Source organism: Crinia signifera, chromosome 8 (genome assembly GCF_055691185.1).
Source record: "Crinia signifera chromosome 8, ASM5569118v1, whole genome shotgun sequence".
Lineage (NCBI taxonomy): Eukaryota > Metazoa > Chordata > Amphibia > Anura > Myobatrachidae > Crinia > Crinia signifera.
This window is the reverse complement of record NC_139224.1, coordinates 166,907,826-166,921,085: the sequence shown is the minus strand read 5'-3', so window position 1 is coordinate 166,921,085 and position 13,260 is coordinate 166,907,826. Positions and strand designations below refer to the sequence as shown.

Here is a 13,260-nt window from a genome sequence, read left to right as displayed (position 1 = left end):
GCGGCGTGAGATGTAGCGGCGGCAGGCAGGGAGAATATAAAGAAATCCTATTCAAAAGACTGGGCGGCCGCTGATTGGCTGAGTTCCCAGCCAATCAGCGGCCGCCCAGTCTTTTGAATAGGATTTCTTTCTATTCTCCCGCTGCGCCCCCGGTCTCTCTGCTCGGCGCCGCGGTCCCTGCTCCCTGCCTGCCGCTACATCTGGCGCCGCTCCACAGGACCGGTCCCCACTCCCAGTCTGCTCCTGCCACTCCCCCAGACGGCTGCACAAGATTTATCTTATGTGCAGACCGTCCGACATCCGGATCTGATCCGATGCGCACGGGACCGCGCATCGGATCAGATCAGATGTCATACCGTTCGCAATTTGGACAATTTCACCCGATTTCTTGGCCCAATCCTCCAGAATCGGGTGAAATTGGGGCCAAATCGCGTAGTGTATGGGGGCCTTAAGTATTACCCGTGGTGCAGTATAGATCATTGTGTAATGAAATGCATGATCGCTACATTACCCAAGAACAAGCTGATTTTTTAGTAATTGTTTTCCATTTTGTAGAATTATTCTGATCACTTATTTATACATAGTGGAATTTCGGGTTAGGTCTGGGCCTGAAAATGAATTAAAATCCGTTATTTCTTTTAATAGGGCCAGTATGAGTTGGTGAAGTGTCTAGCACCCGTTCGAGACCCTAAAACGGAATCAGAGGTGCATGAGATTGAAAATGAGTGCCTGGGAATGGCTGTGCTCGCCATATCTCATTACGCCATCAAGCGGAAGATGCAGCTACCGGAAATTCCAAAGGACATAAGGTTAGTTCCAGAAATGCTTGGCGTTATTTCAGTCTCTGCATTGTCCATTATTCTGAGTGTTTGGTTCTGGTGCACCTGCTTCCCTAAATGTTACCTAAACGGTTTCCTGGTGGTATTCAGTGCGCATCCCCCATACTCAGGGTTTTACATGACATCCCTGATGAAGTCTGATTAACAATGGATGAAACGCGCAAGTTAACCACTCGTCTTGTCCACCACTTTCTGGGAGAGCAGGGCTTGCTATGGAACAGAGGTTTTACATTGAATCCAGGAGTAAACCCTGAAATTCTAGATTCTCACAGATGTTCAGAGATAATAGATATGTATGTAGCTAGAAGACAATAGTGGGTACACACTAGACAATATTTTGGACGATTTGTCGTTTTGAGCCAAATATAGGATGACAAATCATCCACATGATTGTACCAACTATGGTCTGCATTTATGGAAGATCTCTTCAATGATGGCATGCTTCTGGATGTGGCCACCGAACGATATTGCGCGGTTGTGCGATATATCGTTTATCGTGTACTGGCCGACATATTGCTACATCAATTATTCCATGTACACTACATTAGAACGATTGTTAGTTTTGGTACAGCATCCCCCCTTCCACCATCTCAGGCTCTCCTTCATGACCTCAGACAAGATTCTTCTAGGCTACGGAATGTCCCATCTTCCTACCAGTGGGAACTGTTTAGGACTAAATGTACAAATATTATTTTGCTTAATTGTCGACCCGATAACAAAAATAGCAATTAAATGTCGGGACGTTTTATGTTGACATAATCTGAAAAAAGAGAACATGAAAAAAAAACGTTCTTGGTATTGTTTGCATGTAACAGTGAGTACCAGTCTTTATTATACATATGTGTGTGTTACAGTCTTAACGATTTGCATGTTCTTTTATTACTTTTCAGTTACAAGAGGCACATTCCAGAAACGTTAAACAGAACCATCAAGCAGAGGAACATACTGACTCGCATTCGGATTAATAACGTTTTCAAGAATTTCCTAAAAGAATTCAACAACAAGACCGTCTGCGACAGCAGCGTGTCGCCCCACGACCTGAAGGTGAAGTACATGTCCACGCTGGAGACGCTGACTAGGAATTACGGGGCGGAGATCTTCGAGACCTCCTCATTAAAGATCTCCTCGGAGAACGAGCAGAATGGCTTTCCCGTCAGTGAGATGTACGAGGTTATGGTGACCGGGAATGACGGGATTCTCTGGAGGCAAAAACCAGCTGTAAGTTATAAAGACGGCTTCACCTCAGTTTCTTCATTCCTGGAAAGTTGTATTGAGCGGTCGCATGTTTGATGGTTTCTGTGCACAAATGGTATCTGGATGGCTGACAGACCTTTTGGCAATGTCGATTTTGTGCAGTTTGGCATTCTGCTGCCCAAAATATTGCGCTGGGTGTCTTCCGTTTTGTGGCGTATCTCATGTGGCGTATAGATGCTAAGTGTCTAATGTTGTGTGGTGTAAAGATGATAAGTGTCATGTTGTGTGGTGTATAGATGCTGTGTCTCATGTTGTGTGGCGTATAGATGCCGGGTGTTCCACATTGTGTGGCGTATAGGTTCCTGGGTGGCTCACGTTATGTGGCGTATAGATGCTGAGTGTCTCATGTTGTGTGGCATATAGATGCTGTGTCTCATATTGTGTGGCGTATAGATGCCGGGTGTTCCACATTGTGTGGCATATAGATTCCGGGTGGCTCACGTTATGTGGCGTATAGATGCTGAGTGTCTCATGTTGTGTGGCATATAGATGCTAAGTGACATGTTGTGTGGCGTATAGATGCTGTGTCTCATGTTGTGTGGCTTATAGATGCCTGGTGTTCCACATTGTGTGGCATATAGATGCTGTGTCTCATGTTGTGTGGCTTATAGATGCCTGGTGTTCCACATTGTGTGGCGTATAGATGCTGTGTCTCATGTTGTGTGGCGTAAAGATGCCGGGTGTTCCACATTGTGTGGCAAATAGATGCTGTGTCTCATGTTGTGTGGCTTATAGATGCCTGGTGTTCCACATTGTGTGGCGTATAGATTCCGGGTGGCTCACGTTATGTGGCGTATAGATGCTGAGTGTCTCATGTTGTGTGGCATATAGATGCTAAGTGACATGTTGTGTGGCGTATAGATGCTGTGTCTCATATTGTGTGGCGTATAGATGCCGGGTGTTCCACATTGTGTGGTGTATAGATTCCGGGTGGCTCACGTTATGTGGCGTATAGATGCTGAGTGTCTCATGTTGTGTGGCATATAGATGCTAAATGACATGTTGTGTGGCGTATAGATGCTGTGTCTCATGTTGTGTGGCTTATAGATGCAGGTGTTCCACATTGTGTGGTGTATAGATTCCGGGTGGCTCACGTTATGTGGCGTATAGATGCTGAGTGTCTCATGTTGTGTGCCATATAGATGCTAAGTGACATGTTGTGTGGCGTATAGATGCTGTGTCTCATGTTGTGTGGCATATAGATGCCTGGTGTTCCACATTGTGTGGCGTATAGATGCTGTGTCTCATGTTGTGTGGCTTATAGATGCCGGTGTTCCACATTGTGTGGTGTATAGATTCCGGGTGGCTCACGTTATGTGGCGTATAGATGTTGAGTGTCTCATGTTATGTGGCATATAGATGCTAAGTGACATGTTGTGTGGCGTATAGATGCTGTGTCTCATGTTGTGTGGCTTATAGATGCCTGGTGTTCCACATTGTGTGGCGTATAGATGCTGTGTCTCATGTTGTGTGGCTTATAGATGCCGGTGTTCCACATTGTGTGGTGTATAGATTCCGGGTGGCTCACGTTATGTGGCGTATAGATGCTGAGTGTCTCATGTTGTGTGGCATATAGATGCTAAGTGACATGTTGTGTGGCGTATAGATGCTGTGTCTCATGTTGTGTGGCTTATAGATACCTGGTGTTCCACATTGTGTGGCATATAGATGCTGGGTGTTTAGGGCGTGTCTGTACTTCTAAAGAATAAATAAACCAAAATTCGTTTGAAAAGGAAACAAATAAGTGCCTAACATTTTGGTTTATATATTCTTTAGAAATACAGTTCACTCCGATATCATCAAACAAAGCTGAACAAGTCTTTAGAAATGTCGCCTAGCGCGTTTCGCTCCCAAGGAGCTTTTTCAAAGAGAGTCTATACTTCTGCTGTGACTGGACGGTTTAGCACATACAAAGCCGCTCATTGGTTATTGCCAGGCTGTGTATTCTGTATTCACTGGTGCTGAGCTAGACATGATAGGACCTCATTGAGATCCTGTGAAAGGATGTGAGACGGCCAGCACCTGACCCTCAAAAAGATCAGGATGCCGACGCCTGACATCCCGATCGATGAGTATACGGGACAGGCTATCATTTTAGGGGATCATTTTATATCCTGACCACCGGCATATCAGGATATTATATGCATCCCTCTGTTAGGGCCTATGAGGAATAATAGTCGTGTGTAATTGGGTGAACAGAAAGTAGAATGGAAGAAATGTTATTGACTTTTCAACATGTCTAGTGCTAGATATACAGAGCAGGAGTTTAAAGGGCTGAACCCACCTGTTTTTGCCTTTTAATTATTTTTAGATCTAGCAGCTAACCTGACAAATTCTCACAGGTGGCTGCAACCTTCTACCCTCCACGTTATATTCAGGGCCAAACAGTATAGGTTAAACCTCCAGCATAGGGGTCTGCTCACACCACGTTCCCCTTCCAGGAGGAAATAGACCCGCTGGACAATGTTGCTTTTCGGAACCAGTGACTTATTGTTGTTCATAGAAGGATGGGGGCAACCGATGTTGGATGGGTGGCATCTGATTTTGTGTCCCGTTCTACCCACAGTCTGTGCTCAATGAAAAGAAATTAAAAAGGAAGAAAGGGGAAAATAAGAATAAGCTGGATAAGAAGGCGACCAGCAGAGAGCAGTGGATCAGCTTCTTGTATTTCCCCGAGATTACCCACATCGTGGTGAAAGAGGAGACGGTCATGGTCAATAATCAGGACAACAAGTGCATGGTAAGGCAGGGCCCATCGTGCAGGCAGCATAGCGCCGTACAAGGCATCGGCTTGTACAATGGATTATCATTGGGAGGGAAGCCGGCCTTCCATGCCCTTGAGGGGATCCCGGTGATAGGTCAACAATGTAAAGATGCACTGATTGCAGGACCACGCGCTAATGTGTGGACACCAAAAAAGTTGAAAAACTTGTGTCGATCTTTGCATGGGTTGATCTTTTCACGTGAGGACCTGTGGCATGTCGATTTTTTTTGGTCATTGTCGACCGATTGACGTAGACGCGGTGTCCTATGAGCCACACCCTGTTAGTGCTCACACTACAGGAGGTGAATGGGAAGTCACTGACTGTGTGGTTCTTGCCCATAGGTGTCCATGTGCTGTGTGATTAAATGTCCATTAGTGTCGGTAGTGTCATTGTAGTAAGGTCCAGCTGATCTGTCCACTGTTCCGTGCATTTGTGAGCCTTCAGCAATGGCCCTGGGGGGTCATTCTGGTTAATTCCCCCCCCCCCCCCCCCAGGGGAACTTTTTTCTTTTGCGCATAATGATTTATCCGTATGTGCAGGGTTACTGGGCAAATGGACTTGGCGATTTGCATATTCGCTGATACGCTCGCACGGACCAATGCACACTAGGGGGCATGGGGAGGCGGAGTTGGGTGTGGCCCATGGGAACGCCCAGCGTTTCTCAGGCTTTCCCATGGGTTTGCAGGTGGGAGGCGGTGTGCCAGGGGTGGGCGGCTGTTGTCACATAACGCCAGCTATCCGCCCTGTGTTCAGCCAGAAGCCCGCAAATATAAGTCACTCTCCACTGACTTATATTTTCATGTCCTGGAGAATTCTTTCGATGATCGGTGACCTTAAAATGATTTCTCCTGCTGTGGGCACATGCGAGGGTCTTCGTGACACATCCCCTTGCATGTCCCTCTGGGACTCGTAAGCTGTGAGCTTTGCAGCTTACCGAGTCAACCAGAATCAGGGCCCTGGTGTCTTATATGAAAGCTATGTTGGACATACTGCGCATGCGGTGTTCAGAGACCAGTTATTCCCATTGGTGGTCTCGGCAGTGACCTGTCTGCTCGCCCAACTTCTTGTCTAATATCTGCTGCAGGTTTGGGTGTGAAACAAAGAATGGGTAAGCACCCACAGAGTTTTATTATCCACATGTAAGTATAATGTGTAATTGGAGCATTAGACCCACCTGTATCTGGATGGGGAAATGTGTTTGTGATGCATTTATATAGCCGCGTTCTCCTTTTTTAAATTCTGATTGATTATTTTTTTTATGTTATGATTGATTCAGGAGCTGAAGCTGTCCTCCCCAGAGGTGGCGCTCTCCTTTACAGCCCTGGTAGACGGGTACTTCAGACTCACGGCAGACGCCCACCACTACCTCTGCACAGACGTCGCCCCCCCACTCATAGTTCACAGCATAATGAATGGGTGTCACGGGCCAATCTGGTAAGTCGGTAATTGTAGGAGAAGGGTTTGAAATGTGTTTCGGTGCAGGATCCATAATGCCAATCCAGCATCCAGCTGTAGGCCGCGGAAAGTTAGCTCCGGGTTTTTATTGGTTGTTTCATTTTTGCACTATTTGCACAGTTGTGTATACTGATAAGCACATGGGATATCAGAAGCCTTGATGGAAATCAGTAAATTGTGCTTTGTGTAACATTTCGTTTGCACTCCCCTCCCACGTTGTTTCTTTGTACAATTCATTTTTGCTCTATTGTCCCCTCCATAATGTTCATGTCTACTGGGGTCTGTGGTGCAGCCAAAGCATATGCTGTATGTTTTTCTTTTAAAGGGAATATGTAGCCAGCTTATAAGAATTGGAAAGGTATTTCTACATCATGATTACTAGGCTGGGGCTCTCTCACCGGGTGTTTTTAAAAAGCACCGAACTCTTGACAAACGTTCAGGGGTTATGCCCCCCCCCCCCCCCTCCTCTACGTGTGTGATTCCAGCACAGCACCTCTGCTCTTTTCCTTTGTTCTTACTGATGTTCTCTGGTTCTGGCTGTGTCACACAGGCCTGTTCACTATACTCGCCTGCTGTCCTGTTATCATCCTCTCAGATCAGAAAACCTTTATCTACTGTCCTTGTCCGATATGCTGCAATTTCCTGGCCTTAAGGGGCCCACACACGTGGCAGCGTTGCAGAGCGATGCAAGATCGCCCAGCACACAGAGCAGCACAGCCATGTGTCAGCGCTGTGTGCGGAGCGATCTGTCAGGACCAGTGTTCTCGGTGATCTGACTAGATTTATCATACATGCATGATCTACATCGCCTGGCGAGAGCGACGTGCGGGGCAGTGGATTGTTATCGCTATGTCACCTACACACAGAGCGATGTAGGGTCATTTTCTAAGCGATCTATTAAGTCAGATCGCTTAAAAAAAAATGACACAAAATTGCCCCATTATACCTGTGCTTGTGTTCCCTGGTTATCTGCCTCTTACCAATCTTATCTGTGATGTTTTGTGTATTGCAGCACAGAGTACGCTGTGAACAAGCTGCGCCAAGAAGGGAATGAGGAGGGGACGTACGTCCTGAGGTGGAGCTGCACCGATTTCAACCACATTTTCATGACTGTGGCATGTTCCAAAGTATCTAAGGTAAGTACTGCAAGCTATGACTGCACGCACACACACACACACACACACACACACACACACACACACACACACACACACACACACCTGCTATTAGGAATCAATATGTTGTGTGGAGTGATCCTTTTAAAGCAGCGGTTCTCTTAATTTTGCCACTTGAGGACCCCTTTGGCAGCAGGTTTGTGTTATTTGTACCCCCAACATTTGTACCTCCAAATTAGCATTTGTTGTTGCCCTGGTGCGCCTGCAAGCCGATATCTTACGCACCCCAACAATACAGCAGGACAGCGCTAATGGTCTGGTCATGAACTCTGAAAGCACCAGCAGTACAAACACATATATGGAATAAAACAGTCTAGCATAGATTTCTCAGATCGACATTGTATTGCCCCACGATTACAGTACATGTAGTGACTTTTCCAGCTGTTGAGTCCTTACCTGTCTGTCTACTCACCAGTCCGACTCCAAGAGTCTGAAGCAGTACAAGAACTTCCAGATCGAAGTGACAGACAAAACGTACTGTCTGCTGGGCTCCGAGCGGCGCTTTGACACTCTGAAACAGCTGATGGAGCACTTGAAGGGGCAAGTTCTCAGGACGGACGACGTCAGCTTCACGTTGAAGAGGTGCTGTCCCCCCAAACCGAGAGGTGAGTTATACACCCCCCCACACTGTGATTGAGATCGCTGACCAGATAAAAACATTATTACATCGTAAAAACATCATTTATTCACTTTTCTGCAGAAATCTCCAACCTGTTGATTGCGACTAAGAAGGCGATCGCCTGTCAGCCTGTGTATCACATCAGCCAGCTGAGCTTTCACAGAATACTGAAGGATGAAATTAAACAAGTGAGTCTGTTATGTCCAGCAGTACAAACACAGGGCAGAGCCGCGTGTCATATGGCAGCGTGCAGAGATAAACTCGTGTCTGTCGGAGGCAGCCCTCGCTGTGCCGGGAGATGGGATCCGTTGAGGACTCTCCTGTAAGGTGGATCCCTACTTCCCTCAGAGACGTGTGCCACTACTTACCATTCAGGACACATGGCCATAGGAATTTTTCTCCACAGGATATATATTCGGGGAATTTGCCGCTCACCTTGGGCACCGCTTGCGTCACTCTGTAGCTGCAGAGATACGATGCACAGCTGATGATTGGGCGGCTGGGGCTCATCCAGACCCGTGAGGCAGCTACTACAGGCATCTGTTCCTTTGTAAACACCCGTGTGGCAGTGATCCCAGCTGTGTCTAGGTGCCAGTATGTGCCTCAATGGTAGGACTGGCTGGTATAGAGTCATTAGATTGACATTATTTAAGTCGACATGCATTGAGTCGACCACGGAAGGCTGACAGGGTCAGGAGGCCAACACAAGCATTAAGTCAACAATGAGAAGGTTGACAGTGAAAAGGTCAACATGAGGCAGTATATCATACCCTACCATCCACTACCGTGGGGTGGGGGAATAAAATAGTGACTGTCGAATACTCCATTGTCACCCTAATGCTTGTGTCAACCTTCTGACCCTTTCATCCTTAGCCATGTCAACCTATTTCTCAAAATAGGATCTTAAATTTAAATATTAAATTTCCAACTTCTAGTCAGGCTCAACAGCCCTAGCACTAGTAGCAGATCCAGTGATGAGCCACTTTAACCCTGTCAGGTCCAACGTCTAGTCAGGCTCAACAGCCCTAGCGCTAGTAGCAGATCCAGTGATGAGCCACTTTAACCCTTTCAGGTCCAACGTCTAGTCAGGCTCAACAGCCCTAGCGCTAGTAGCAGATCCAGTGATGAGCCACTTTAACCCTTTCAGGTCCAACGTCTAGTCAGGCTCAACAGCCCTAGCGCTAGTAGCAGATCCAATGATGAGCCACTTTAACCCTTTCAGGTCCAACGTCTAGTCAGGCTCAACAGCCCTAGCGCTAGTAGCAGATCCAGTGATGAGCCACTTTAACCCTTTCAGGTCCAACGTCTAGTCAGGCTCAACAGCCCTAGCGCTAGCAGCAGATCCAGTGATGAGCCACTTTAACCCTTTCAGGTCCAACGTCTAGTCAGGCTCAACAGCCCTAGCGCTAGCAGCAGATCCAGTGATGAGCCACTTTAACCCTTTCAGGTCCAACGTCTAGTCAGGCTCAACAGCCCTAGCGCTAGCAGCAGATCCAGTGATGAGCCACTTTAACCCTTTCAGGTCCAACGTCTAGTCAGGCTCAACAGCCCTAGCGCTAGTAGCAGATCCAATGATGAGCCACTTTAACCCTTTCAGGTCCAACGTCTAGTCAGGCTCAACAGCCCTAGCGCTAGTAGCAGATCCAGTGATGAGCCACTTTAACCCTTTCAGGTCCAACGTCTAGTCAGGCTCAACAGCCCTAGCGCTAGCAGCAGATCCAGTGATGAGCCACTTTAACCCTTTCAGGTCCAACGTCTAGTCAGGCTCAACAGCCCTAGCGCTAGCAGCAGATCCAGTGATGAGCCACTTTAACCCTTTCAGGTCCAACGTCTAGTCAGGCTCAACAGCCCTAGCGCTAGTAGCAGATCCAGTGGTGAGCTGCTTTAAAATAAGAACATTAACATCATTCAACATTCAATGTAGACCATTTTTGAATAAAAAAATAAAAATTAATTTAAACATTTAACCCCTTCCCGACATTTGACGTACATTTACGTCATGGTCGGGATGTACTTCCCGACACATGGCATAAATGTACGTCATGCCATTAAACTGTCACCGCGTCTATAGACGCGGTGACAGAGGGACGATGTCTGCTGTCCCTGACAGCAGACATCTTCCCTCATTGCCCAGGGGGGGCAGCGATGCCCCCCCCCCATCGGCGATCGTTGCGATTGGCTGTTCAAATGTGAACAGCCAATTGCAGCGTTTTATGAGTTATGTGTATAAATTTGACTTTGCTGCCCCCTAGTGTCCAAAAAAAATAAAAGGAGGTTGAAATAATGATTAAAACATAAAGTATACATATGGTCTATGTTAGTTATTAACTATTTTGAGTGGTATGATTATTTGTCTCACAAGCAGAAAATTTAACATTTTGCAAATTGCAAAATGTTCAATTTTTTTACGACATTTTGGTATTTTTCACAAAAAAACACAGACTGTATCGACCAAAATTTACCACTAACTTGAAGTACAATGTGTCACGAGAAAACAATCTCAAAATCACTGGGATAAGTAAAAGCAAAAAAAAGTTATCCCCACTTAAGTGATACATGTCAGATTTGAAAAAAAGGGCTCTGTCAGGAAGACAAAAACAGGCTGCGGCGGTAAGGGGTTAAACCAGACTGTTTGAATTTCAAAAACAAATGTTGACGGGAAAGGCTAATAAAAGGCTAACACTGCTCCCCACCTTACTTTTAGGTTTTCCAGCATTTTGACCAGTTGGGACCTAGTGTAAATAAATGGATATTGTTCCATTTAATATAAAAACATGTTTAAATTAATTTAAACATTTAAACCAGACTGTTTTAATTGCAAAAATAAAATGGACTGCAAAGGGTTAATGATTAATTCTTGACGTAAGCCCCAGTTTTCTTTAGTGCTTTTGTTGTCCTTACTGAATGGCAGAGAACTTGTTGGATCTCTTGCACGTCCCCATGGCAGTGTAACCTTACGAGTCCGGAAGCAAATATATTATGTGCCGTAGTGTCCAGTCCGTATCACGTCTATGTTTATCCTGCAGTTGGAACATATGGGGCGAGGAACAAGAACACAGATCTACGCGGGGAAACTGAACTACAAGGGTGACTGCGACAGTGACGTACCGAGCTCCGACAAAGAGATTAAAGTCATCCTGAAAGTGCTGGATCCGAGCCACAGGGACATCTCTCTGGTAGGTTTCCGCTTTTCTCCTCTCCGGTCAGATGCTAGCGCAGAGTCGCCGTCCATTGTAAGGCTCACGCGTTTCATGTTTTCTATTGTGAGCATAATATAAGCCCCAAGTAGTAGTAGTACGTTTATTTATAAGATGCCACAAAGTGTCCGCAGCGCCGTACATAGCAGACAAAAAAACAAATGACAAGGTAACGTACAGGGTGTGATGATAAAATACAGTATAAATAGGGGTATAGCTGGTAGAACTAAAATCAGCATCAGTTCTGAAGTAGGTGTCGAAATTGTCGAGGAGACTGAAGATGAAGTAGAGGAAGGGAAGAACCGGGCAGGAGCACAGGTGAGGTAAAGAGGTAGGGTGAGTACGTGAGGCAGGAGGGGATAATGCTGGGACAATGCATAGTGTATAGTCCTATAATAAGCATTACAGCTATATACCGGTGGTAGCATAAAAGAAAACAATCATTTATGTTGCGTGTGAAAAGTTGGCACATTTGGTCCGGGAGTTAAAAAAAAAGTCCAACAAGTCCAGCAGACGTTTTTTTTTTTTTTAACTATGCCTTGTAAATGATTGTTCCTTTAAAAACCGTTTTGCCTGCGGCACGTCCACCGAACTCGGGCTTCGTTAAATCCCGCCCTTAGGTTGGGTATCTTCTGCTCACATTGATCACTCAAACATTCTTCATGTAGACATGAGTAGAAATGTCTGAAAATGGGGGTTGCCAAAAAAATTCTAAGTAGCAATTCCTGCAGTGGGTTCTACATAAAGCATGTGCTTATTGTCGCATGGAATAAATGAAATAAAATGTAGTAGTATTTTATTTTTTTAAAGTTAGTAAAATTGCCATAATGAATTTGCACGTTGTTGTCCTTTAACCCTTAGAGTGCCGAGTGAATTTGTTAAAATTAGTGTGAAAATTGCCGAGCAAAACATTGTTATTGACCGTAATGTAATGACCTGTAATAATCTTATTTTACACAACATTTTTTATTTGAATTTATATAACAAATGTGAGCGGCGCCGGCATTTTTAGCTCTCACAGATGTTGGCACTCAAAGGGTAAAGGCAATAATACAAATAGGCGCAGGTAAGGTAGATGATCATACCCAGTTACAGGATGAGGAGCCGCAGGTGGCGTGAACATGCCCTGCATGGCTCCTGAAGCGCCTCGATTTTTCTCACCATTCTCTCTTTTGACCTTGAACAAAGCATTCCTGGTGGTCACGCCTTGCACAGCCCTAACCCTGACTCACCCTGTCGGCACTCTGAGGAAGCCCAGATTTCATATGGATTTTTTCTGATTGTTGTAAGAATCTGCTTAGCGCATTGCCAGATGTATGACGCATCTCTCTCTGTCTGTCTCTATCTCTCAGGCATTTTTTGAGACTGCAAGTATGATGCGGCAAGTTTCTCACAGACACATTGTACTGCTCCACGGCGTTTGTGTGCGAGACGTAGAAAGTAAGTGAAACCAGAATTTGAATGTTCCTTATAAAGTATGCAGATATGTTTCACCATTTGCCATAATTCCTTATCGCCACATCAAAGGAATTTCAACCACAGGTTGAGTATCCATTATCCGTATAACTGAAAACCGAAAAATTCAGAAAAGTTTTTGCCCCACCCCCGCACCGTTTTCCATACTCACCGGATCCCCCAATGTCCATGGCCGCCATCTGATTCGTCTATAGAGGTATCCCCAGTCCCAAGGATGCATTGCGCAGGTGTGCCGTTGACATCATGACGTCACCATGGCACCCACACAATTCATCCTTGGGTCTGGGGATACCTCTATAGACGAACCAGAGCGATACTCAACCTGTAGATTCTTCTTCCCTAAATTTATTTAAATGTATTTATAACAAGCGATAAATTATACACATTTCAATTTTGGTACGATGTCATAAGGATATTTCTTCTTTTTATCTTTGATATCAATGTTTGCTTTAAGGGGTTACTTACGGCAGACTGTGCTTA

At 45.6% G+C, this 13,260-nt stretch overlaps 1 protein-coding gene across 4 annotated transcripts in view; it reads left to right on the top strand.

Moving 5' to 3' along the window:
* Positions 1-13,260, top strand: part of JAK1 (Janus kinase 1) — a 100,245-nt gene that overhangs the window by 60,652 nt on the left and 26,333 nt on the right. For all 4 annotated transcript variants that reach the window (XR_014454534.1, XM_083157690.1, XM_083157689.1 and 1 more), the window contains exons 5-13: positions 646-809; positions 1,730-2,057; positions 4,660-4,833; positions 6,135-6,292; positions 7,326-7,449; positions 7,904-8,093; positions 8,189-8,295; positions 11,134-11,283; positions 12,657-12,744. Coding sequence is in view for 3 of the 4 variants with exons in the window: in XM_083157690.1 (XP_083013816.1) it covers positions 646-809; positions 1,730-2,057; positions 4,660-4,833; positions 6,135-6,292; positions 7,326-7,449; positions 7,904-8,093; positions 8,189-8,295; positions 11,134-11,283; positions 12,657-12,744 (1,483 nt within the window). In the remaining variant the exon portion in view is untranslated. The remainder of the gene's footprint in view (positions 1-645; positions 810-1,729; positions 2,058-4,659; positions 4,834-6,134; positions 6,293-7,325; positions 7,450-7,903; positions 8,094-8,188; positions 8,296-11,133; positions 11,284-12,656; positions 12,745-13,260) is intronic.